The following is a 23,447-nucleotide window of genomic DNA, read 5'->3' on the forward strand; positions in this document are numbered from 1 at the left end:
GTCTCCACCAACTGTCAATCAGGAATCCAGCAGCCAACATACTTGTACAAACAAAACAGGGACCCACTTGTAAGGATATTGCTCCATAGCACTTCCAGTGGTGAAAAACTTTACAGGGTACCTTTAACAGAAATCAGACAGGAAGTGCACCACACACCTTACTTTCCTCCTTCAGGATTTGTATGCACAGGTACCTCAAACACTCAAACAAGGTGAAACCTGCTCAGATCTGTCCACATCCTCCTGAATGTTCCCCTCGCACATTCAGCACATAGAAACACAAACATGCACACAGACATACTGGAGCATCTCCTCTCCCTACAAGCCACAAGAATGCATCTGAATGCTGAAGCTCAAGAAGACCAAACACTCTTCTCCCTCTCATGCCTTTTTCCTCTGACCTGCCTGCTCCTGTTCATCAAAACCCCGACATGGAAACACTCAAGACCCCCACCCCCCCCATGTCAAAATCAAAATCACACACACGCCTCTAAACCTGAAACTTCTCTGGTTTGTGATATGGGGCATCATTTCTTGCCTTTTGAAAAATACACAGTTAAAAAATGGCACCCAAAATTAGGTGAATCAGCTGCATAATATTTGTGGCTTGGTGATCATGAATGGCACAAGACAAGATGTAAAGTACACTTTCATATGTCCATTATCAGAGTCAGTTCTGTGTGATGTTTTTGTCAGTTTTATTCCCCATGTGTTCATTTGTCTATTCAAATACCTGTCGTCTGTATCGTACTGTGTATTTATGGCTGCTGTCTTGATAATCAACTTATTCCAAGAGGACAAAGAAACCTATTGTACTGTAGTCCACGCTAGTAAATCAATCACACTAAACTATGGTTATATTAAAGGAAATACAACTTCAGAGAGAAAACAACTTGCAGTAACTACCTTATGATGTGTTCTTCGTTCCTGGTGTGTTGATACAGTATACGGTATTGTACTCCTGTGTCATGGATGTCACTTTATTTTGAGAACCCCTTTCTTTTTGCGTCACACCTTCGCCTTCACCTCTTGTCAGATCTCTCCTGAACCCTCTTCTTCCTGGCCCCATGTTGTTGTTCCACCCGTTCTGTTTGATGCATGCATCTCTAATGGATGCACCAAGTGATCTTGACTGTCTCACAGGAGACGAGAAGAGAGGTGAAGTGGATGGAGACCACAAGCTGCAAACACACTCGCAGGAAGACAACCAGAACCAGAACCACACTACCACTGTCCGTTTAGCCAATGGCCACTACTTGGCATTGGTGCCGGGCAACAGGAGGCCAATTGACCCGAATCTGGCAGCACATTTTGCCAAGATCGCACCCCCTCCTCCTTTGATAGAGACTGGCATGGACAGTCGTGGTGGCGGGGAGCAGTTGAGGAGGCTGGAGCAGCACCAGCAGAAGCTGAGAGAGATGCAGCACCGCCAAGAACAGGAGAGGCAGAAGAGGCAGTGGCTGGAGGAGGAGCGGTTGAGGCTGGAGCAGCAGAAGCAGCTGGAGAAGCAGCGCAGGGAGCTCCTCCAGCTGCAGCTTCAGCAGCAGCAGCAGGAGCACCGCCAACGCAGGCAGGTTCTGCAGTGGCAGCTGGAGCTGGAGCAGCAGTACCGTATGCAGCAGAAACAGATCCAACAGCAGCAGCAGCTGAGGAGGAGCCCCACTGGAGTCATGGTCTCCCCATCCTCAGGGCTCTGCACCATCTACGAAGCCATGGAAACCAGCGACGAGGAGGACGAGGCCAGAGGAGAGCAGAACAGGAACAGACAGGTGGCAGGGAAGAGGGCGTCGTCCTCACAGAGCGCCACTCAGGGTTTCCACCGGCAGCTGCGTCCAGTGCCACCGCAGGACCTGGAGTGGAACAAGAAGGTGGACATGGTGCAGCAGCTCATCAACCAGACCTTGATGCTGTCTGGAGATGGGGGCTGCCCACCTCTGCTCCTCCTCCCTGTTGGGACAGGGGGCACCCTAAGCCCCTTGGAGAGCAGCATGTGGCCCAACATGCTGCCACAGTTCAGCCCTCCTGCTGCTACAGTCACCTCCGTCAGCAGCTACTCCCCAGACAGTCAGGGCAGCTCCCCATCCGGAGACTGGACTGTGGTGGAGGTGGAGACCCAGCACTAAGACCACCAACCAACAGGTTATCAACCAGTAAATAAACCAATCAAAGGAAATACGCTTATTGGCTTTCTGGTGGAGAATTAGATGAGGAGATTGATCCTTCTCTCATGTCTGTACACTAAATATGAAGCTACTACTAGCAGTTAATTAGCTTAGCTTATTTTAGCTTAGCATAAAGACTGTAAACAGGGGGAGACAGCTAGCCTGGATCTGTGCAAAGGTATCAAAATCCACCTGCCAGCACCTTGTAAAGTTCACTGATTATCAGGTTACATATAGTCTGTGTAACCCATACAAAACCACAGCATAAAAATGAGAAATGCTCATGTCATAGATGGGCTATTTGATCATTTATTAGTCTCCCCATGAAGCACAGATGGTTTTTACATTTCCATTGAAGAAAGAAGATAAAACGTGTTAGTTTGTGATGGTTGGTGGAGCTGGTTTGTCACCTTCAGACTGATCTCAGATAGCTGTTTCCACATTACCAGTCATTATGCTAAGCTAACAACAGTTATGAGAGTGGGATTTATTGGTCTCCCCTAACTCTCCATGAGAAAGCCAATAAGCATATTCCTCAAAATGATGAACTACTCCTTTAATCATTAATATGCAATTCACCAGTGACAGATTTGTATCTGTACTTAAACAAAACATTATCGTAAAACATATCGCACAACGCAGTCTTATCTGAAAGGATAAGAATAGTGATCACTACGTAACGTTTTTAATTCAGTCACAAGTCAGACCGTCATATGACCGCACAAACTTGACTTTCAATTAATTTCAGATCAACATCCTTATTATCAGAACAAGTAGACTGTAGATACACTGTGTCATTGATTACTGTTACCCAGACACGCATACTGTAACCTCACATTAGAGCATGTTTCCGTACCAGAGGCACTTAATAGCACTTAGTGGCACTCCTCAGCTGTCTGACTCTGAAATGCACTGTAGCGTCTGTGTGGGGCAGCGCTCCACTGTTTGTCTCTTTTGTATGTGTCACAACCAGATACTGAGACCAAATGTTGGTCACCCTCTAAAATGAGGACTTGAGCTATGACAAATTGCACTTGTTATTTCTTCTATTTTTCTTTTATTTTTTTTTTTATAGTGTGGGCCAGTGTTCATACAGGTAAGTGGCAGTACTGTTAATAGATTTACATGTTTGTGGACTTAGGAATCCTAAACCTTCAAGGTGAAGTGTGTGTGGAATTATTTGAAACAACCCCCATTGTATGCATATTGTGATAAAGCCTGTGGGAAGATGATGCTGTGATATAACCCCCCCTCCCCTCCTCCTCGCGCCCTCACGTCACCCAGTCTCCGGTCAGTAAATGTTACTATGACTTCACTGGACAACCAGGTTTTTATGGACTTAATAGAGCCGTCAGTCATGGAGGAGGAGGAAGAGGAGGGGGGGGGGGGGGGGGGGGGCGTGTGGGAGAAGAAGGCCCTCCTTGTTCTACTGCAAATGGAGGGAGAACAGAGGGGAGGCTAGCAGGGTGCTGCACTGGTGGGGGTGAGGGTGCCGGTCGAGGTGGGCGGGGGTGTAGCTGTTGTCTTCCCTCTCACATTCCAAAGTTGTAACCTCATTTCCTGGGTCGGCCAGTATTCAGGGAGTCTCCGAAGTTACCGATGATGTCATTGGTGGGAGAGAAAGGAGGATGTCTGAGATGAGACAATGTGCCACTCTGGAAAAAGGCAGCCGGAGGATGGGAGGAGGGGCTGGGGGCGAGGGGATGGGGTGGGATGGGAAGATGGAGGGCAGGGGGGGGTAGTCAAGTACCAAAACTCAGCCCCTTCTTAATATTTACTAATATATATTCATTATAATATAAAATGGTTATGAGTTTCTGCACGCCGTCCATATATATTTTGCTGCGTCTTGTGATTTGTGCAACATATCATTAACATGTTTGATCCTCATCACTGGACGAATCAGGTAATCAGAACATATCGGTTTATCTTATATCAATAACTGTGATTTTAAATGTCTTGTGTGGAGAGAAAAAGCACCTGCGTGTTTCTCTTTGTGTCTGTAAAAGGAAGGTGAGGTCAGTCTGAGCTCAGACATTTAAAAAAACAACACCAACACTGCCACCTGTTGGCTGCATGAGAGAGACACTCACCTAATGTCTATTCTACAATATCACTATGATGATGATTTACAATAAATCAATAGATCTGTGTTTCTTCTTCAGATCTATAATCTAAAACTTTACTTTTATGCAGTGCTACTATTAACAAAATGCACGTTTTTATAGAGGCACATGAATCCCAGATAAATATTTATGACATTTGAAAGCAGCATGTACAGAATATAGTTTTATAAATCATTTATACTGCAGCTACACTGTGCATGTTCTATCAAATTATGCTTGTGTAAAAACAGTAAATGTAGCTAGTTCTGCTATATTATCATATCTAAGAGTTTCTACTAGTTTATCAAGAGGTATAACCCTATATACATCTACTATAACAATGCATGCACTTATGAGTGGACCTATATGTTAACCTATATAGTTTTAATAAAGTCTACAGTGCCTGTAAAGTTCCTTTACATTGATATTTTGTGTGTGTGTATCCTTGCAATTAATTTTCATATAATACAATTAGCGTACAATATAAATGTTTACATTATTAATATTTTAACATTTGTTCTGTGAATGTTTGCCATCATCTTTTTTTGTATTGCAGCAATCTTTGGTGTGACGTTGTTGTTCCATTTGCCAAATCATTTTCAGTATGAAATGGGAAAAGTCACGGCTCTGCATATGAAATAAAATTGGTTGAAATCTGTTGTTCGTGTTTGTGTCGTAGTGTGTCAGACTTTTAATGCACACTTTAAAAAATAAATAAGAGAGGAAGAACTCCTGAAATGTTTTTCACTGAGTATTATTTATGTAGCACTTACAAAACGGTCTTCATAAAGAGCTTCAAAGGAGAAGTAAAACTGCTCCTTCTACTGTCAGGACTGATGTCAGACATGCACAGACACTAATAAAGAAATGATAAGAATTAGAGAAGAACCAAGTGGCAACCAAGTGCTTTGAATATATGAAGGGAAACTGGAGCGGCACTCAGACAGTTCCTGCTGGTGAATTGTCACCTTTACTCTGAGTGACATGCAAAGCACATGGTAATTAGAAACTGCTCCCCTGCAGTGATGCGGCTCAGATGTTGAGCGGCTCAGGTGGTGCTCTGTGCTTTCTGAGTGGCTGAGAAGCTGTACAGGTATTAACTCCAACGACACATAACCTGTCCTCCTGATACACCTCTAAGTACAGTCGTAGGTTACAGTTTTCCGCTCTTTAAATACTATTTTAAACTAGAATTCATTTAATTACTAGTTCTTTGCTTCAGGTCACATCCCTCTTTATCCAAATCATATAAAATATGAACCATTTGTGGGAAGTTTTGTCATAATTGCTGAGTGAAGTCTTGAGTAATGGCTGAAAAGTGTTTTCTGAGGTCACCGTGACCTTGACCTTTGACCTAATCAGTTCATCCTTGAGCCCAAGTGAAAGTTTGTGCCAAATTTGAAGGAATACCCTTGAGGAGTTCTGGAGATATCGTGTTCACAAGGCCAAAATCATGTTTTGTGAGGTCACTCTGACCTTGACCTTTGACCTTTAACCACCAAAATCTAATCAGTTTGTCCTTGGGTTCAAGTGAACGTTTGTGCCAAATTTGAAGGAATACCCTTGAGGAGTTCTGGAGATATCGCATTCAAACGGCCAAAACTTTACTTACAATAGAGAAATTATTACATGTTTTTACTCTTCAGCTACTGTGTTGAACACATTAAATCTACATTCCTGACCCTCCGACACATCATCTGCCTCTAACAAACACTAAACTAAGATGGTAGATTGGACAGCATCTAGTAGTAGCTACCTTACGGGGTCAAAGGTCAACAAAATGCAGGATCCCACATGTCTCAGCTCAGTTCAGTTGAATACTGTGTTGCTGGATGAGGGGAAATTTGGTTTGCAGATGACATAACTAAGTGCTGAAAAACACACAATACACAACAGAGGAAAACAAGCAGCATAGACAAATCACATCAAACTTAATCAAATTGATTTTGTTAATAGTGTTAAAGGTTTAAGTTGTGGCATCTTCAAGCTGCTCCTAAATGACCGGTTCTGTCCAAATCTGACTTTCTTGGCAAAAGCCGTCTTTGCTCATTATTTAATTGACGGTGTAATGAATGTATGTCAGTGGGTGAGTTAGTAAATTTCCTCTCCCTGCATATGTTTAGGGTCATGCCTCTTTTACGCCTGTGAGAGACTCCGGTGACACAGTGGTCATATTGTTGCAGCAGAAGTCTCATGCACGGCAAATTCCTCTTGTGCCAATAAGGCTTTCATTCATCCGTCTGCTGTGGTGATGTGCAGCGCAGGCTGGTTTTCTTCTCTGATTCGCTGACAGCAGATGACACTGCAGAAGAGAACAAATGCAAGTGTCTGATAAATGCCATGACACAGGTTTATCTGCCTTTGGTAAACACCAGTCCCCAGAAAGTGTTGACCCAGCTGGAGTGCTCTTTAACCCATATAGTGTAATACCCAAGCGTTTTATTTGACAATTTTTAGAACAATCTCAGCTCTTTCTATGATGAGGCCCCTTTTTGTCACAGAGCACTTTGCAAACAGATCATTTGGCCCAAATGTTAAAAAATAAAAGCCTAGTTTTTTAAATTCTTCAAATATCTTATGTGGATCAATTGTTTTTTGTGCTTGAAATGGGTGTACCAAAGTCTATAGGTTCATAGAAATAGAGCAATATATGAGTAAAATAGTAGATAAATGGATAATAAATGCCTAAAATGATATCAGAGTCGAAATGTTGTTTGTCACTCTACTTTCCCCAAATTTTAGACACTGAGTCATGTATTATCTCAGAAGAATCTTTAAGAGAAAGTGGAGAGTCTACAGATTCGAACATTTAAACCATATTTCTATGCTGTACTATCACAAACATATTAAAGAATATCCATCGACCTCAGAGGGTTAAAAGGGGTGGAGGGGATCCTTTTATCTCAGGGGCCCCTGTGTGGGTTCATTACCATGTTCTTTATTATCTGCATATTCATTAAAAAGAGAGAAATGGTATCCTCTCCAATGATCGCTATGAGCTTAAATGGTGTGATTCAAAAGCCTAAAGGCCTTCTTAAACACACATGAGTGAGCCGTACAATACAGTACATGTCCTCCAAAGAATTAGCATCAGTGAAGCTAACACAGTTGCTAGCTTCCTCAACAGGCCAGTACGCTGTCATGTTCAAATGTGATCAACAGGTCTCAGGTTGAAGCAGGAGGGCGCTCGGCTGCCGCAGAGATCTGTGCCCATTAACAGCTGCGTCAAGCTGCCTACAGAAAGCAGCGACAACAGCACAGGAAGAAGTATGCTGCTGTCAAAATAAAAGCATAAAGAGACTACCACATGCCAAATACAACAGGTGTAATCAGTTGTTAGATCACAAATGATGGCCAAAACAATGATTTTTATAAATGCTGTTTAAATGTGTAGAGCTGCAATAGTGTGCACAAATTTGCAAAAGGCAAATTATTAGAGTATTAATAACTCGGACACAACGAAGACATTGAGAAAGAAAATATACACAATTACAGTTTGACTCTCAGTCCTCCATTCAAACACAACAACGTTCTTTTAAAGGACACTGGGACTAGAGAAGCGGTAAAAATGTATTAACTTTCACACTGTGGCTGATTTGCAGTTGTTTGACGCAACTGCTATTTAACAGAGCCCCTGCAAACTTGACCGGTGCAACCCAAACTGTTGTAAAGTTATTCTGTCCCTGTGGTAGGTCTAACTGTCGTTAACTCTGTCAAAGTGCTGCTAAAAGTTTCTGTTTGACGGTTAAAATGTGTGTCATTTGTGTAATATATGTACAATATGTTACAAATTACTACAAAGATGCTTCAATGAGTAGCTGTGTTGTAATTTGATGAACAGCCAACAAACCGCTCACATAAGGTTCGCTTCATAAGAACCGTGTGCGGCGTAGCTTGCTAATCAATAATTAGCTAACTGTTAGCTTAAAGTTACTTTTTACGTAGAGTTAGATCCAAAGATTTATTAGGCCTGTGTGCCCACTACTGGACCTCTGATGCCTTATGTATATGCCCATGTTGTAATTTGATGAGTATTATACCACAGCTCACATATAGTTAGCTTCATAAGAACCCCGTGTGGCGTAGCTTGCTAACCAACAATTTAGCTAACTGTTAGCTTAAAGTTACTTTTTTCTGGAGCGTAATTCGTTAACGGAATGAACGTGGGGCTAGAGCCAAAAACGTGGTTACACAAACAAGTCTTTGTAAGGCCTGTGTGCCCACTACTGGACCACTGGTACATTATGTACATGCCGATGCTGGAGAATGTTTGTATCCGTTTATCGATTCAAGTTTTAAGTTGAAGGTTTGAACCGGAAGTCACATTTTTTTATTCTCAACCTGACTTAACACTTGTTTCCCCCCCTCCCCAGCAGCATCATTCACCGGCTCTCAGCTTTCCGCAGAGCCGAACAGGAGTGCACCGCCGTGGGGGAAGATGGCTTTAGTTACCCCAAATAAACAGGGCAGAGTCTGGTGGTGAATCCTGGCGGGTTTCGGGTTTCCTCTCAGTGTTTCCCTCACTGAGGATGAGAAGAAAGCCTGCAGCAGCGGTCGCTCTCTCACAACTACAGGACACACTGCACTGCGTGATGCAGATCAGAGTCCAAGAGTTGACATCCTGCTTTTAGGAGGTGATGGTCTCCTCCTCTCTCCTCTGCTCACCTGCTCTTCACTGCCGTCACGATGTTAACATTGTGCAACTCAGTACATCAAACTGCGCCTTTTTAAGAAAAATTCAGGACATCCGTGCTTGTGTTTAACCACTGGAGGACTTCACTTGACGTGTCTACAATGATCCCTCGGCTGTAAAGTGAGACGTACATTAAACAGAAGTCACCTGGAGTCACCATCTGATTGGCTGTCGAGGCTCATGATGGCTAATAACGAGCTACAAGTGAGTTTGACAACTTTTTCATTACTGTGGCAAGGCTGCTGTGTTAATGTGCATATTAGAGCTCAACATGTGCATGTAAAGATGCAATGACGCAAAACATCTGATGATTTTTTGTTGATATCTGTAGTGATGGGAGGATGTGTGTGATGGAAACTCCTTGTTTTTGATGTCTGATGAGGGATATTGTTCCTTTAAAGGGGTATTCTGGCAATTTAGTGTTAAGCTTTAATGATGTTAGCATTTGTAAAAGATGGATTTTTTTTATGCAAAATTGATGCTGCATCCTAATTTGTGGCTTTAGTATGGGTTAAGTTTTAAAAATGCTAGATACAACAGTTTCCATAATAGAACTCAGTAGCATGTTGTTATTAAACCTCACATGCCTGGTAAGTGCCCAGATCTTTCAAACTCCACACACCAAATCTTTTCACACAGATCTGTTAAAATTTGTAGTATCCAAAGCCGCACTCATATGGAACAGGCAGGTAGAGATTCCCACGTTTGTGAGCTGTGGGCCTTAACATCATTCAACAACTCAAGCCAGTTTAAAATGCATGTGTTTGCTTTTTCAGGCACTTCTTTGTAATTGATTGCAAAGCTGGAGAAATACATTTTTTCAATCTTAATTTCAACGCGGTTGTAAGAGACTCATAATGACTGAAACAACATGAATGCAGCACAAGCTCAAGCCAGGGTTATCTAGGAGTCACAGACATTAGTATTCTACTGTTTTCACAGGCTGGGGAGTACTGTCCATTAACAATTACTTTCATATATATATATATATTTTCATATTTATCCATCAGAAGTTCCCACAGTCAAAGGTGACGTCTTCAGATGTCTTATTTTGTCCAACAGAAAGTTTAATACACAAAGAATATTCAGTTCACATTGAAACAAAACAAGAAAACTTCACATTTGAGAAGTTGGAACCACAGTTATAGATTATCAAAATAAGAGTAAGCTGCTCTTCGTGGGTGGAGTGCTCCTTTAATGACTGTGCACTTTACGAACTCAAAGAAAGGCAGTAGTAAATTAGACTGTATGACACATTAAAGACAGAAAGTAAAACTGTACGATAAAACTGTATTAGACTGTGTTTGCCTTTGCTGCTGCCTCGCCGAACGTCTGTGCCCCTGCTGTGACCTCCCGTCAGTGATCAACATATAACAAACAGACAATGGACAAAACAAAGTCAGTGGTATTTGCAGGACAGAAGACTGCACTTAAAATGTTAATGCAACTTTAAAGCATTTCTATTTCACAAAAGATAAAAGTGGGTGAACACTGTTTCGCAGCATGTTTCCACTATACCCTTGATACAGATTACATGGAATGATTTCCCATTTGTGACACAACGGTTTCCCTCAGGTAGTCAGAGTTGAGTCATGGAGGGCGTTGTGGTGTCAGAGCCTCAGGTCTAATTTAGAGGGCTTGGGTTACAGTTACCCTGGTGTCAGTCCAGCCCACGACACAGCAGAGGAAAATGTTAAAAATTTAAAGCTGGGTTCTCGTGCCAGGAGCCAGCACATCCCCTCTGTGGTTAGTAACTCGTGTCACAAGGTTAAACTGCTGCAGAGAGCATGTGCACTGGATGTTATTGTATATTTTGAAAATTTTTAGTCACTTCAACTTGATAAAGGTTTACACAGCTGAAATAGATTTAAAAAAAAAAAAAAGATTTGTGATTGATTGTGCGACAGCATGTGCTGTAATTACAACCACAAACCACTAATGTTTCCTGTTTCTATCTACAACCTGTGTGGGTTCAGGTTCAAGTCTTTCCTGCAGCCAGTAAGCAACAAGTGTGAAGATATTTAAAAAAAAAAAAAAAAAAAAAAAAAAAAGTGTGGCAGTACCCATAAATCAGACAACTCATACTCCATCCTATACACAAACCATTTGACGTGGCTGAATTGTTTGTTGTGAGTGAAAACTGGCTTCTTCCCTGACATTTAGCAATTTCCCTGAACAGGGAAGGTGCCTGCAGTTTTTCTTGGAAAGCTGCGTTGCCTGTGCGGGAAGAGGGATCAACAGCAACAGCTAATATGTGTCATAGTGCATCATCATGTCCTGCCTTGCACCAATGGGACGGTCACAGACACGCAGCTTTGTACCTCAGTCAAACAATCAATTTGCCATTTTTAAAAAGTGTCCTCCTCAAGAGTACGAAAGAAAAATGATGATAATTGAAAATATTTTAGGTATCTTGACAACCTTGAGTCAATGATAATTATCTCTCTTGCCTTAGAAATATTGAGTAATAATTCATTCTGGCTGGGTGTTAATGTAATATACCAAAATAGGTATTTTTGTTGTGTTTTGGTTAAAAAGAATTACCTTAATTCATTATAGTGCTGCGTGGCTGTGGATTGTTGCTGGTGTAACATGGCCACCAGAGTTGTTTAACTGTTATTATACTGAACATGTCTATATGGATCATTAAACAGCATTTTGTTTTTATTTATGTTTCCAAACGTCCTCAAGACAAATGACTTCAGATTAGGCCGAGAAAACATGCAACATTTATTTTGCAATAATGTTTTCAGACATCTTTGCAGGTTGATCCTTGAGAAGTGTCCTGTAAATAAGAGCGGCACATTTGAAAGGACACTCCAGCACTTTAAGTGTTGCACTTCCACAAAGTTGGGGAACTTACAAGTTACACATTTTAATCTCTAATTGGGGTCAAGCTCCAAAAATAATGGGTACTGCATTTTCCATAGTGGCTAAAACCTTGCGCCAGCTTGTAATGCAGACTTTCAGTTATAGATTTGTAGAGAGGGCATCATTAGGTTTATTTTTCTCATACTTTTTCCCATCAGAGATTTTCTCACAGAGCGATCAACAAGCTTGTACACTGAACTCTACACAGTAGTGTTGAGTCATACACAATTAACTCTTGATTTATTTTTGCCCTGCTATGTTGATGATACATTTAAACACGTTTATGGCCTCAGGACTCAATTTATATCTCCTAGATGATTGCCTGAGCTGCACTTGAGCATTTTCTGCCCAGTGTGACGAATTCAGCTTCCCTCTGTGGCGATGACGAGGGTTCAGTCATCATTACTGCAGGCCTGCAGACAGGCACTGAGCAACGGCTGATTGAGATCAAGGGTCCACGTTGGTAATGGTGATAGGCTGAACCTGTCAAAGTGGACCAAGGCACAGCGCCGTGGTGATTGAGCTCTTCCCTTTATTTCTCCTGAGTAGCTCATCAAGGCTGTACTTTTGCCGACACTCATCCTATTGGAGGTCACGACTGCCAGACTCACTGAGGAAAACAACTGAAATGACCCTCTCTTCTTTCTCTCTACCTCCATCCCCCCTCCCATCCCTATATGCACAGAACGAGGATATCAATGTAAAATGTAGCTTAACTGTTGGTGCTTTTCTGCACTTTTCTGTGCTTTTCCTGTCGCTGACACTCCTGCATTCATCAATTTGCAGCCAGTTTATTTGTTGGCCATTCCTCTCCTCCTTCAGATGCCTTTAAGGAATGTGAATCAAGCCTCCTGCTGAGGATGTGAGCTCTGCGCTGAGCTGATAACATAACCTACACTTTGAGTTAGCTATACACTCTGCAGCCGCCCTCTCATGAATTCTTTATTTCTGCTGGTTTCCCGTCGTTATCATCTGAATGAGTTCTGCAAGTCAGAGGAGCTGGTGCTTCTTCCTTCTGTGGCAACTCCAGATTACTTTTTTATCGATCGTCCGAGAGAGAGAGAGGAAGCAACTCCGTCCATTTCTTTTATGGCACCTGAAGACTTTTGAGCACGCTCATATGGAAGTGCTGCTGGCCGAGATCCGTTGATGGTGTCACGTATGTTATAATACACAGTGATGTCCTGCATCACACTCACAATAATGTGTGTCTCCAGCTGCCACTGCTATGGATAATAGGATTAGGAAACTGTGGACTTGACTGTGTCTGACCTCCTACGAGGGTAGCATTAGTGCCCTCAGTCACCCACACATAGGCTCACATGCAAACCCCCCCCCCCCCCCAACATCCAGTGGCTCCTGCTTGAATCCAGGATTACACTGTGTCTGCAGATCTGTCTCTCCCCCAGATACCAGCAGACAAACATATAACTGCTGCATTACAGCCTCAGTGCTCTGATGGGACATCTTAATGGCATTCATGAATAAAACCAATGAGTGCGTCTAACCCTAAGATCACTCATTAGGCTGCAGTCAGAAATTCCCAATGCCAGGGCGGAAGGCTGGTATCTTAAATACCAATGCAGAAAAAAAAAAAATCTGAAAAATTTCAAGTATCCCTTCAAGTGAGGATCCGTGACTCTCTGTGTTTCTATGCCAGTCTAAGGATCCATTTCCATTCAGCTGACCAGTCTGAACACCAGCTGTTGTTGCTATATGCCCATCACCCACCAGGCTTTCAGAGGATTAGTTATCATTGATACCAAGCCAGAGAAGGAAAAAAATTAAGGAAAATACTACTGGGAAAATACACGTGAAGAATAGATGTAACTACTGGTTACTTGTGCCCAGCTACGTTTTGGCTTTTTCTAAGCTGGTTGTGCGAGTGTTTTAGGGCTTTAAGGGATTGTTGGTATTACAGGATTAAAGAATGTGTTGCTAAGAAGGACAAGTTGGAGAAATGGTGTTATGTTGAAGGAGCAACATATCGTAAATTCAATCTGGAGATGGTAATTTTGTCAGTAAGACTCGGGGATAGGAAGGTCACAGAGGAAGGGAGCCATTTAGGAGCCATGTGTTGGTCTGAGAAACGAGCATTGATTGGTTGCTAAAGTAGTTTTGTAATGCTAGTGGGCACTGAGGCTCAGCGGTGCTTGTGAAAATAGCTTAGACTGTGGTTTTTAGCCTGGGTTTGTCACAGAAAGACCTCTCTGAGGTAAAAGGGACAAACAAGAAGACGGGGTATATTGAATCAGCCGAACAGAACAGCAGAGCTGATCGATACTAACCAAATCAAATGTGATATTTTTGATTTAGAGCCTTAGACCGAAAACCTGATATTTGAATTTCATGATATTAAGGAAGTAGAATCGGTTAAAGGAGCTATTTGTAAGTTTAGCTATTGCTACATCACCAATATTAGCATTAACAGCTGTTTACTTACCAGTCTAGAAGAAACGTTGTGAGTTCAGCATCAAACTTCATTCAGTTACTCACCAACAGCTGTCTCCAGAGGTGGAAACCAACACCGATGTTAACTCTTGTCTCTTTCATGTCTTTTCTTCTACTGAAGTTAGCACGCTAAGCCGCTCACCGTCTCGTCACTATCTGAAAGTGACTCGCTGTAGCCTCCACTCTGCCCTGAAGATGCAGCACTGATGATGTAGGATGTATTATAACCTCTCGTCTTGTAAATGTAGTGATGGCCGAAGCTCTTGTCAAGCGACAATCACCATCACCTGCTCCTGGCAAGAAACCACGTTTTAGCCAGAAGAAGAAAATGACAGAAGGGAGTCATCGGCACAGTACAGAGAAAACTGAAATAAGAGATTGGAGCTGTTGTGACTTGTGGTTAGCGTGTTAGCAGGTAGTGCAACGTGCAGATTTGACATTTTTTATCTTGCTGTGACACCTTCTGGTGTGACCAGGCTACGAAGCGAAGGTAGAACTCGGTAGTTGGTCGCCAAGCATTTTAAACTTGTAGTAAAATCATGTGCAAAGTAGAGAAGTTGAGGTTGAAACAAGCTAATTGAGTAGAAGCTGAAGTAGAGAGAAACAGAGGAACCTGGTGCTGTGTGACCTGATTGTGGTTACACCTGAGGCATTTGAGATGAGTTATCCCGCCGCCGCACAGAGGTCATGTGATAGCCTGTGTGTTGTGCCGCGGGACTGGTGTTGGGTTTAAGGGAAGCACAGACCTGAGGCTTCATGGGAGCAGCGGCGCTCTCGGCCGTGATGCTGCCCTCAACAGTGGACTGTCTGTTCTGTCAGCCCAGAGGCCATAGAAGTGAGACAGACAGGGGAGAAACACAGCTATTATTACCTGTTTGAGAGGGACGGGCAGAGGTAGTAGCAGGGTAGCCCAACAACAAGCCTACCCTTCTGAGTGTAACCCAAACTGAAGCCATTGTTGTTATTAAAGTCTCAAAGGCTGAATTGCTGGAACTGAGAGATACTGAGACACAAATAGTGGCCAGGTGCCATTGTGAGTTTGGCTTCTTTTTTCTTTTTCTTTTTTTACCCACCATCAACAATGCATGAGAGATTATGAGAGTTGTAACTGGAGGAGTATAAATAGTCTAATGAAAAGGATGCAGCGTCTACAGAGGGAAAGTCCAGAGAAGAACACAGAGAAGAGAAAGTTATACAGATATGTGCAGCCTGTTGTTCTGCTGCTTAACAAGTTGACATATGTCATCTTTCATCATCAGCTGCCGCCATGTGATTTGTCATGGGCGCTGAAGCAGTATCATGAGCTGTTGAGTTGTTGTCAACTTGCTGCTCTGTGGAGCCAAAGCTTGTTTGAGGAAGTTGCCTTTTAAAAAAAAAAAATAAAACGGTATCTGTTTTTAAAGATCTATATATATATATTCAGTAGGACCCAATAGGCTTAGGGCTGAGAGCCACAGACAGGGTAGGGAAGTCACAAATTATTCAGATTGAATACCAGGAAGACCTAACGCGTTGTTGGTTTTGCTCTTTTTACTGGATTTGTTGACAATAAGAAAAATAATTCTATCCTTTTCTCTTAAATACTGCAATGTACCCAGGTCTGGGTACACATCAGAAACCTGTAAACAGCTGGGTATTTGCAGATGAGCCGCTGCTGTCTGTGGACTGCTGTGACCTTAAAGCACATTTCCTTTACTAATGGAGTCTTGTTTTCATTAGCCATTATACAGTAATTAAAGTAGCACAAATCTGTAAAGATTTGTGCCGCTTGTGTGTGTTTTTCCCCCTCTTGTCCTGTGTTTATGAGTGCCATGCTATCGTAATCAACGGCATCAGTAAAGAGGGATAATCATCTGCATTATGGAATGGACCTCTTATCCCCCTCAGCCCTTCTGCCATAATCATTTTTAATCTGCTTTCCATGTCCATTACCATCGTGCCTGCTCAGCCATTCCATTACATAGCGGGGCTCTCAGCAGACATCATGGCCCCCGCCACACAGCACTGCGCTCTGTGCCTCACACTTAAGCTGGTAACTACCAAATGTGAAAAAAACTGGGCATCAAACATTTAACAACTTTTTCAGACTGCAGTCTGCTCCATTCAGGTTTCTGTCTTTCTGCAGGTCAGGCCACAAGGACTGAGTTCTGATTAGTTCAGTTTCCAGTCAAAAGTCTTCAAACAACTACAGTGCGAAACATTTTATATTTGTCTTTTATTAACTGCCACCTTCCCTATTTGTCATCTTACACCTCCAATAAGTTTTTTCTCTTTATATACAACCCCAGCTCTCCAACATGTTTTGTATGTATCTTCCTCTCCACCCGAGAGGTGACGTTCCACATTCCTAGAACCAGTCTACAGTGCCAGAGGTTGGCATGCCTAGGTCTCTCCTATTGCCATGACACCCAACCCTGATGCCTATCTCTGCAGGTGGTGGGCCCTCAGGGGGGGCCAATCCATTTTTTTCAGCACATCAGCAGTAATGCAGGTTTTGTTCCTGACCGTTGTGACAAAGAGGGGGCTGAGCTGGAAGGCCAAAATGAGTTTGCTCCCTAGGGAAGCATCCAGACATCCAGTGGGAGCTCAGAGTAGAATCGCTGTTCCTTCACTTTGAAAGGAGTCAGCTGAGGACGCCTTTCATTGGAGGTTTTCTGGGTACGTCCGAGTGGTAGGAGAACCTGGGGTAGACCCAGAACCTCCTGGAGAGATTATGTAGCTCATCTGGGCTGGGAAAGCATCAGCATCTCCCATGAGGAGCTGGAAACCATCGATGCAGAAAGTGATTCTGGACTATCTTTTTTAACCTGCTGCCACTGCGCCTCAACTCTGGATCAACTGCAAAAAACAGATGGATCTTCCTTTTCCAACACCCACCTGCCCAATCTGGAAACATAAAATCCAGAGCACGACGGTGGTTAAAAGTGTAGAGCCATGAAGTGTCTCATTAGTTCTCCTCTGAGTAACACCCTTATCCAGGTTGACTGTTGTAGGTCAACAACTCTGTTTGCTGCCTTTTTTATATGCAGGTAGTGCTCACTGGAGCATTTGGAGAACAGGGGGCAATGTCTGTTTGATTCAAGTCCAGGGACCCTTTTACCTCTGACCTGGTCAGTGGTTGCACTTGACTGTTGTTTTTGTTTATTGTAAACACATCAGAATGTACCAGCTTCATCTATTGCTTGAGTAGATAACTATTCAGAAATGCTTTTGTTTCTGCTCAGTGTGCAAAAATTGTATTTTTGTCGTTTTGTTTCAGTGTCCTTCACCTGTCCCATTTGCGCAAGCCTCTGTTACATGCATGACAGAAGCAGATTAAGTGTGTGCACCGCAGAGCTTTTCTCACTGGGGGGTTTACGTTGCCTTATTCCTCAGGAGCCTGCACAGAGCGACTGTTTGTTGCCGCAGAGTTCACAATGGACAAAGCTGGGAACACAAACATAAGCGTTTACTGAAGTCTCTTGAGAAGATCGACTCTTTCACAAAGATGCCATTCATGGTGATCTGCTCCTCCCCAGCTGTGGAGTGGACACTGCTGGAACACACACGCACACACGCCGCCTCAGACGCAGGCATGCAGACAGATGTGCACTGAAACACACACAGAATAGTCTTTCTCACCTAACCTTCAACACAGTCTTTCTCCTGTTTGCTCAGACCGGGAGAATCGTCTGCTCTCGCTCACGCACGTGATGCCTTCATCAAGCTGTGTTTGCACAGAAGGATATACATACAGCCATGATGCACTGTAAAACGGCAAAAGGAGATTTGGCAACAGAATTTCCTCTGGAATATGAGGGATTTTAGGGATTAACAGGAAACACACATAGTCCAAGGTACATTCTGTAAACTGTTACCTCATTCATAGAGGGCCAGAGTTGAATTTGTAACATAAGACTAGATATCAGCTGGGAATTTGGGTTTACTAACTTGATGGTTTTGTTTATATTTGTTATTTGTTTAAACAAGTTCCTTAAACAAGAGAAGTCATTGTTTCCACTCTAAGGATTAAACAAAAGAAATATAATATGGTTGATTAATGATCTTTTAGAGATACGTTTTGTCACCCTTTCCAGGCTTTATGCTAAAGCTAATTGCTAATTGCTTGCTATGATATTTGACTTTGTCAATCAGTACAAATTACAAAACCCATAAATCACCAAATGGTTGTTGAGACCGAAGTATCGTTTAACCTTGCTGCTCTGCAGTCGAACTGGCCCACTCACCCACATAAGAGTCTGCTCACTGAGTGTGGCAATGTCCTGAAGTTAACTCTGTAGTACGCAGACTTCCCTCTGATCTGCTGTGTTGGCATAATGAGCAGCAACATTTCCTCCTGCTAGCACTCACAGTATCCAGATGACTTTGTCTTACACTGCTGTTTTATTTTTTATGAGCAGTTACAGTATATTAGCCTCTGTGTGTGTGTGTGTGTGTGTGTGTGCACATGTTCAAGCTTTTCCTCCATGTGCCCATGTGTATTATTTATGTTTTTCATTTGGTATCCGTCAGTTTATTCTATCTGCTGTGCAGTGTGTGTGTTTAGAGAGATTAATTGGAATTCACTGTGTGTGTGCGCCCCCCCCCCCCCCCAACTCCAAACAACCCCCCCACCTCACCCCCCTTCTTAACCCAAATCCCATCCACTGTGTGTTGTAGGAGGCTGTGTGCAGACATCAGGATGTGAGGAGAATTTTAACGTGTGTTTTTACTCCCAAATTCTGTCTCGCTTTCTCTTTTACAAGCTGTGTTTCAGTCTGTAACACACACACACACACACACACACACACACACACACACACACACACACACACACACACACACACACACACACAGACACACCATTTCAGTAATGAATGGCACTATTAAGAGAACAATGACCTCCTAACTTTACTCTTTCTCTTTCCCTCTCTCTCTCTCTCCGTCTTTTCACGTTGTGGCGAGCGTCCAGCTTGGACCACTAAAGTCATGTTTTCCTCTGCCTCTCTTAATAAACCACAGTCCCTTTCTGCTCTCCTGAGGTTGCCACTTTCTTGAACAACTAGTTCAAGGGGTCACATTTGTATCTGCAGCTTCCAACAATATGTGACACTTGGAGCATCTTCAAGTTGACACATAATAAAAAAAGAGCCACATCCACTCATGCGAAAGCTCACGCCATGAACTTGTGTAATCCATATTTTCCTGCTAATAAACATATTTTCATCAACAAGAACTTCCTGGAAATCGCAATCCCCTGTTCCCTTACAAAAACACCCCTCCATGCAATATTTGGCTCAGGGTAAATTTATTAAATGATGGTTATTTTTGGCAACGCTATATTAACAATTAGGTTAAAAGTCCACTCCCAAGCCCCATCATTATTATTGCTTCATGTGAACTACAGTTGTTGGTGAGTAAGTGAATGAATGAGTTGATATGACAGAGTTAGGGCTGGCAACTGGAGCATTCCCCCACCATCTCTACTACAACAAAATGGACTTAATCTCTATTTATAGGCACAGGCACAGCAAGATGAGCTGACGGGCCATTAAAACTTAATCAGAGGGATGGTTTTCTGTCACCTACCATCAGCACCGGGCAGAAGTCTGCTAACCAGAGTTTGTGACAGGATAATGCTTGACAGATTGGTGGCAATAAAGATGAAGAAAAACAGGAGCGAGAGGAAAAGGGGTAAAGGTGTAAAGAGATGGGGAAAAAAATAAAAAACAGGGGGAGATGAAAGGTGTTGCAGATTTTAAGAGATGTGAGAATAGCAATAAATCAACATGACGGAGAAAAATTGTTTTGTTTTCGTTTTCCTCAGCAGCAGGTTTTCCCCTGAAAACAAAAGATATGTTGATTACAGCCTTAAGACCTGCAAACAGCAGACCCCAACCCTGTGTTAGAGACACTAAAGCTGCATGTTTTCACACAATCATAACATTGCAAAAGCGAAAACAGGACTGCCAGAGCTTTAACCATTTTCAGCATGACTGAATATGCCATGACTTTTAACGGCTTGGTTATACCAGAAAAGAAGAAGTTTGTATGATCTGCTGTCCGACCACATCAGAAGGCAAAGGTGTTCAGGCTGTTCGGCCAGGCTCAAAGGTGGTGGTGATAACGGCGCGTATATTCAAATAGTCTGGAACGATTCGTAGTGTTGCACAAGTAGTTCAGAAAGGTGTGGGGGTGTTCGATCATCCATCAAGCACTGCTGATGAAATATACAGGCACCTTTACCCTTGTTCTTGCTGTTTTTGTAGCTTTAGTTAAATAATGTTAACCTTGGTATTTTTTTTTTTTTTCAGCACATCATCATTTGATATGTCTCTGTCTTGCATCATTGGTGTAAGGGCTTCCTAAATAGCGGACAACTCGTTCAAAAACTATCTCTCTCTGTCCGTCTCTCTCCGGGTTCTCCGCTCAGTTCGCCCCTCCCCCACCTCCCTAAAATATTCAGCCCGAAGAGCAGAGTCAGCGGATTCAGACTTTTTTTTTTTTCCATTTCTTCATACAACAAAAATACAAATGCAACGTCAGCCCCATGCCATTTGCATTCTTTTACACACGTGAATATGATTTTTAGATTAAATTCATATTATCCTATTTCTGTTTTTACAAAAACTAGCAAATCGGTTCAAGCCAGCATTCTCAAATAAAGCTGACAGCGATGCTCAATGTGACTTTATTTCTTATGCTGAAAAGAATTCTGCATCATGCAACGTATTGAACCTGCCGTGTGATTTGATCACGCTGCCGTAATCAGAGTCTCCTGAGGGGCCAACACCACTGTTCACTTGTCTGTCTGGTCTTTGTGATGCATAAATAAGTGGTCTGCAAAGTGGGTGCCACCCTGCATTTGAATTCTTTTTATTGTGCAATTTAATGCGGTTTACCACCAAAATTAACTACATTTTTATATCTAAGCAACTATAATCGATAATATTATTATTTCACTTCACTTATATATAGCTCCAGTGAAGCGTTGGCACCAGTTAATGTTGGATATTAATGAAACTGTCAGACAGTCATTTTATTTCCATTAATCATGAGATGAATCATAATCATAAGATGATTAAGGGAAATTAAAAGGAGAAAATTAGCTGTTAATGTGTGTTGTGGTTCAGTCCTAACCTGGTGAACAGGTTGAGACTGTAACTTTAAGAGCTGGTATCTATAAACCGATGTGATCTTAGTTCCTGATACTGTGGTCAGCACCGTTTTAGTAACTGTATCTATTTCACAGACACGATGAACGAGACGGTTTGCTGCTACAGGCATCACTGCAGCTCGTGTTTGTGTTTGAGGTTTTAAGAATCCAGCTAGTAATGATGAGAGCTGAACCGTATCTGTGAAGGTGAGAGACAGTATGGATGCATGGGGGCTGCTAACTCTGCAGCCACCAGTCCACATTACACGGGAAGTATTCAGAGTCGCAGCTGCTCGGTAAGGCGATATTTTACTACCTGCCCACAGATATGGGGCACAGCGTTTATTTGTTTTATCAAAATGATGTCAAGCAAGAGCAACTGCCATGTTTTGCATATTTTGACTTAACTTCATGTTATTTCACTTCCTATTCCCCTATAGCAGTGTGAGTGAAGAAGAAGAACTAGACATGCTTTGGTGGCTTTTTTGAATGCCATGCTGCACCTTCTCTGTCTATTAGTGCGTTTCCTTTTGTGTAACCGTGTGTGTTTCGACAGATACAGATAGGGAGCCAGGGAGGGCCATCTGCCACACAGCGAGGGCTCGGAGGGTCAGTGACCCCCGCACTGCTGAGAGTCAGATAAAGCCATGGTCCTGTGTGGGGCCCTTACTGACAGGAAGAGGACAGTCTGTAGCCACCAGAACAAGGTCGAGGGGTCCGGGATCAGTCGGTGCTGCCTGTGTGTGTGATCTGTGCTCGCTCGTGTCTCGGAGGTGACGACTCAGCTTGTTGTTCTGCTTTTTGTTATGCCAGCTTGTAAAAATGCAGTTCATCTTCCAGTGGACTCGCACACAGCAGGCGAACGACCATCTCTTCCTCTCTGTGTGCACTTCATGACCATATGGCGCGGTGTTACGTCAAGGGGACGTCACAGGACTCAATGCACGGATGCTCCATTTTTTATGTTTATATTTTTTACAATTTCTTTTCATTTGTAAATTGATGCTTTTGTGAGGAAAAGTTCCTCTAGCTCATAATTATGAAGCCTCATCCTTTTTACAGCTCAATTAGATGTCAGGTCCCCTACAGTAGAGGATCTATTAAGTACTTCATGGTGGGAAATGATTTGCCCCTTTGACCTTTTATCTCTGTGTGGTTTATTTTTCACCACTTCTCATTTACAAGCAAACACAGACCTGCAGGTAAAAATGTGTGTGTGTGTGTGCATATGTATATATAAATACATGTTGTACTTCCAGGCACACACACACACACATACAAGATATACATGGTCTGATAGTCCATTTTATATGACCACAATCTATCACAACAGCCTGTCTGTCAGCATTGGAAACCCAGTAGCAGGAAGCAGAGTGGCTGTGAGCTCTCACACTTACAAAACCACCCGAGTGTGTGTGTGTGTGTGTGTGTTTCTGTACAAAGTGCATGACGCCTCAGTCTCTATCTGGCATAGAGCAGAACAGGAAGCAGCGAGGTGGGGCTCAGAGTATGCCGTTCTCTCTTCCTCTCCTCCGCCTCGTTCACTCGCTCCGGATTTAGACTGGCTTTTGATTCCTGGCGGGAAGGACATCCTGGATTTTGAGGAGGCAGGAATAGCACTCGGTGTTGCCTGATTGGCACTGCTGTCAGTGTTGGGTGTGTGTGATAGTGTGTGTGTGTGTGTGTGTGTGTGTGTGTGTGTGTGTGTGTGACAGCGGAGGGAGGGGGCCGGGGAGTGAAGCCACAGCCAGGCCAAACATGGCCAGTGAGGACGTACCGGAGGACCTGCCAGGGGATCAACCACTTGATTCCCTGGTACCCACTGAGCAGGGTGACACAGAGTCTTTGGTAGGCAACTGTAGACAGAGCAGGCCTCAACATGGCCGCCTTTTTCTTTCCATCCATTACTATGGCCCTTCTCTTTTCTGTCGGCTTCCTCGTTCGCTTCCTGTAAAAACATCTCCTATCAGACAGCGAAGCACTTGCGAGTTTTCATTCCTGTGTGCTGTTGTGATTTTGCCCCACTGTGC

The 23,447-nt window shown here is 43.0% G+C and overlaps 1 protein-coding gene across 3 annotated transcripts in view; it reads left to right on the plus strand.

Annotated features, from left to right (window-relative positions):
* The first annotated feature begins 8,630 nt into the window (after positions 1–8,630).
* Positions 8,631–23,447, plus strand: part of pkn1b (protein kinase N1b) — a 32,908-nt gene continuing 18,091 nt past the window's right edge. Inside the window, exon 1 of one of the 3 annotated variants that reach the window (XM_056400939.1) lies at positions 8,631–9,164. In XM_056400939.1, the coding sequence (XP_056256914.1) occupies positions 9,141–9,164 (24 nt within the window). In that variant the 5' untranslated portion in view covers positions 8,631–9,140. Of the gene's footprint in view, positions 9,165–21,515; positions 21,714–22,907; positions 23,266–23,447 lie in introns of those variants that run through there. The other 2 variants (XM_056400938.1, XM_056400936.1) reach the window with 2 other exon arrangements.

This window comes from Seriola aureovittata, chromosome 17 (assembly GCF_021018895.1).
Source record: "Seriola aureovittata isolate HTS-2021-v1 ecotype China chromosome 17, ASM2101889v1, whole genome shotgun sequence".
NCBI lineage: Eukaryota > Metazoa > Chordata > Actinopteri > Carangiformes > Carangidae > Seriola > Seriola aureovittata.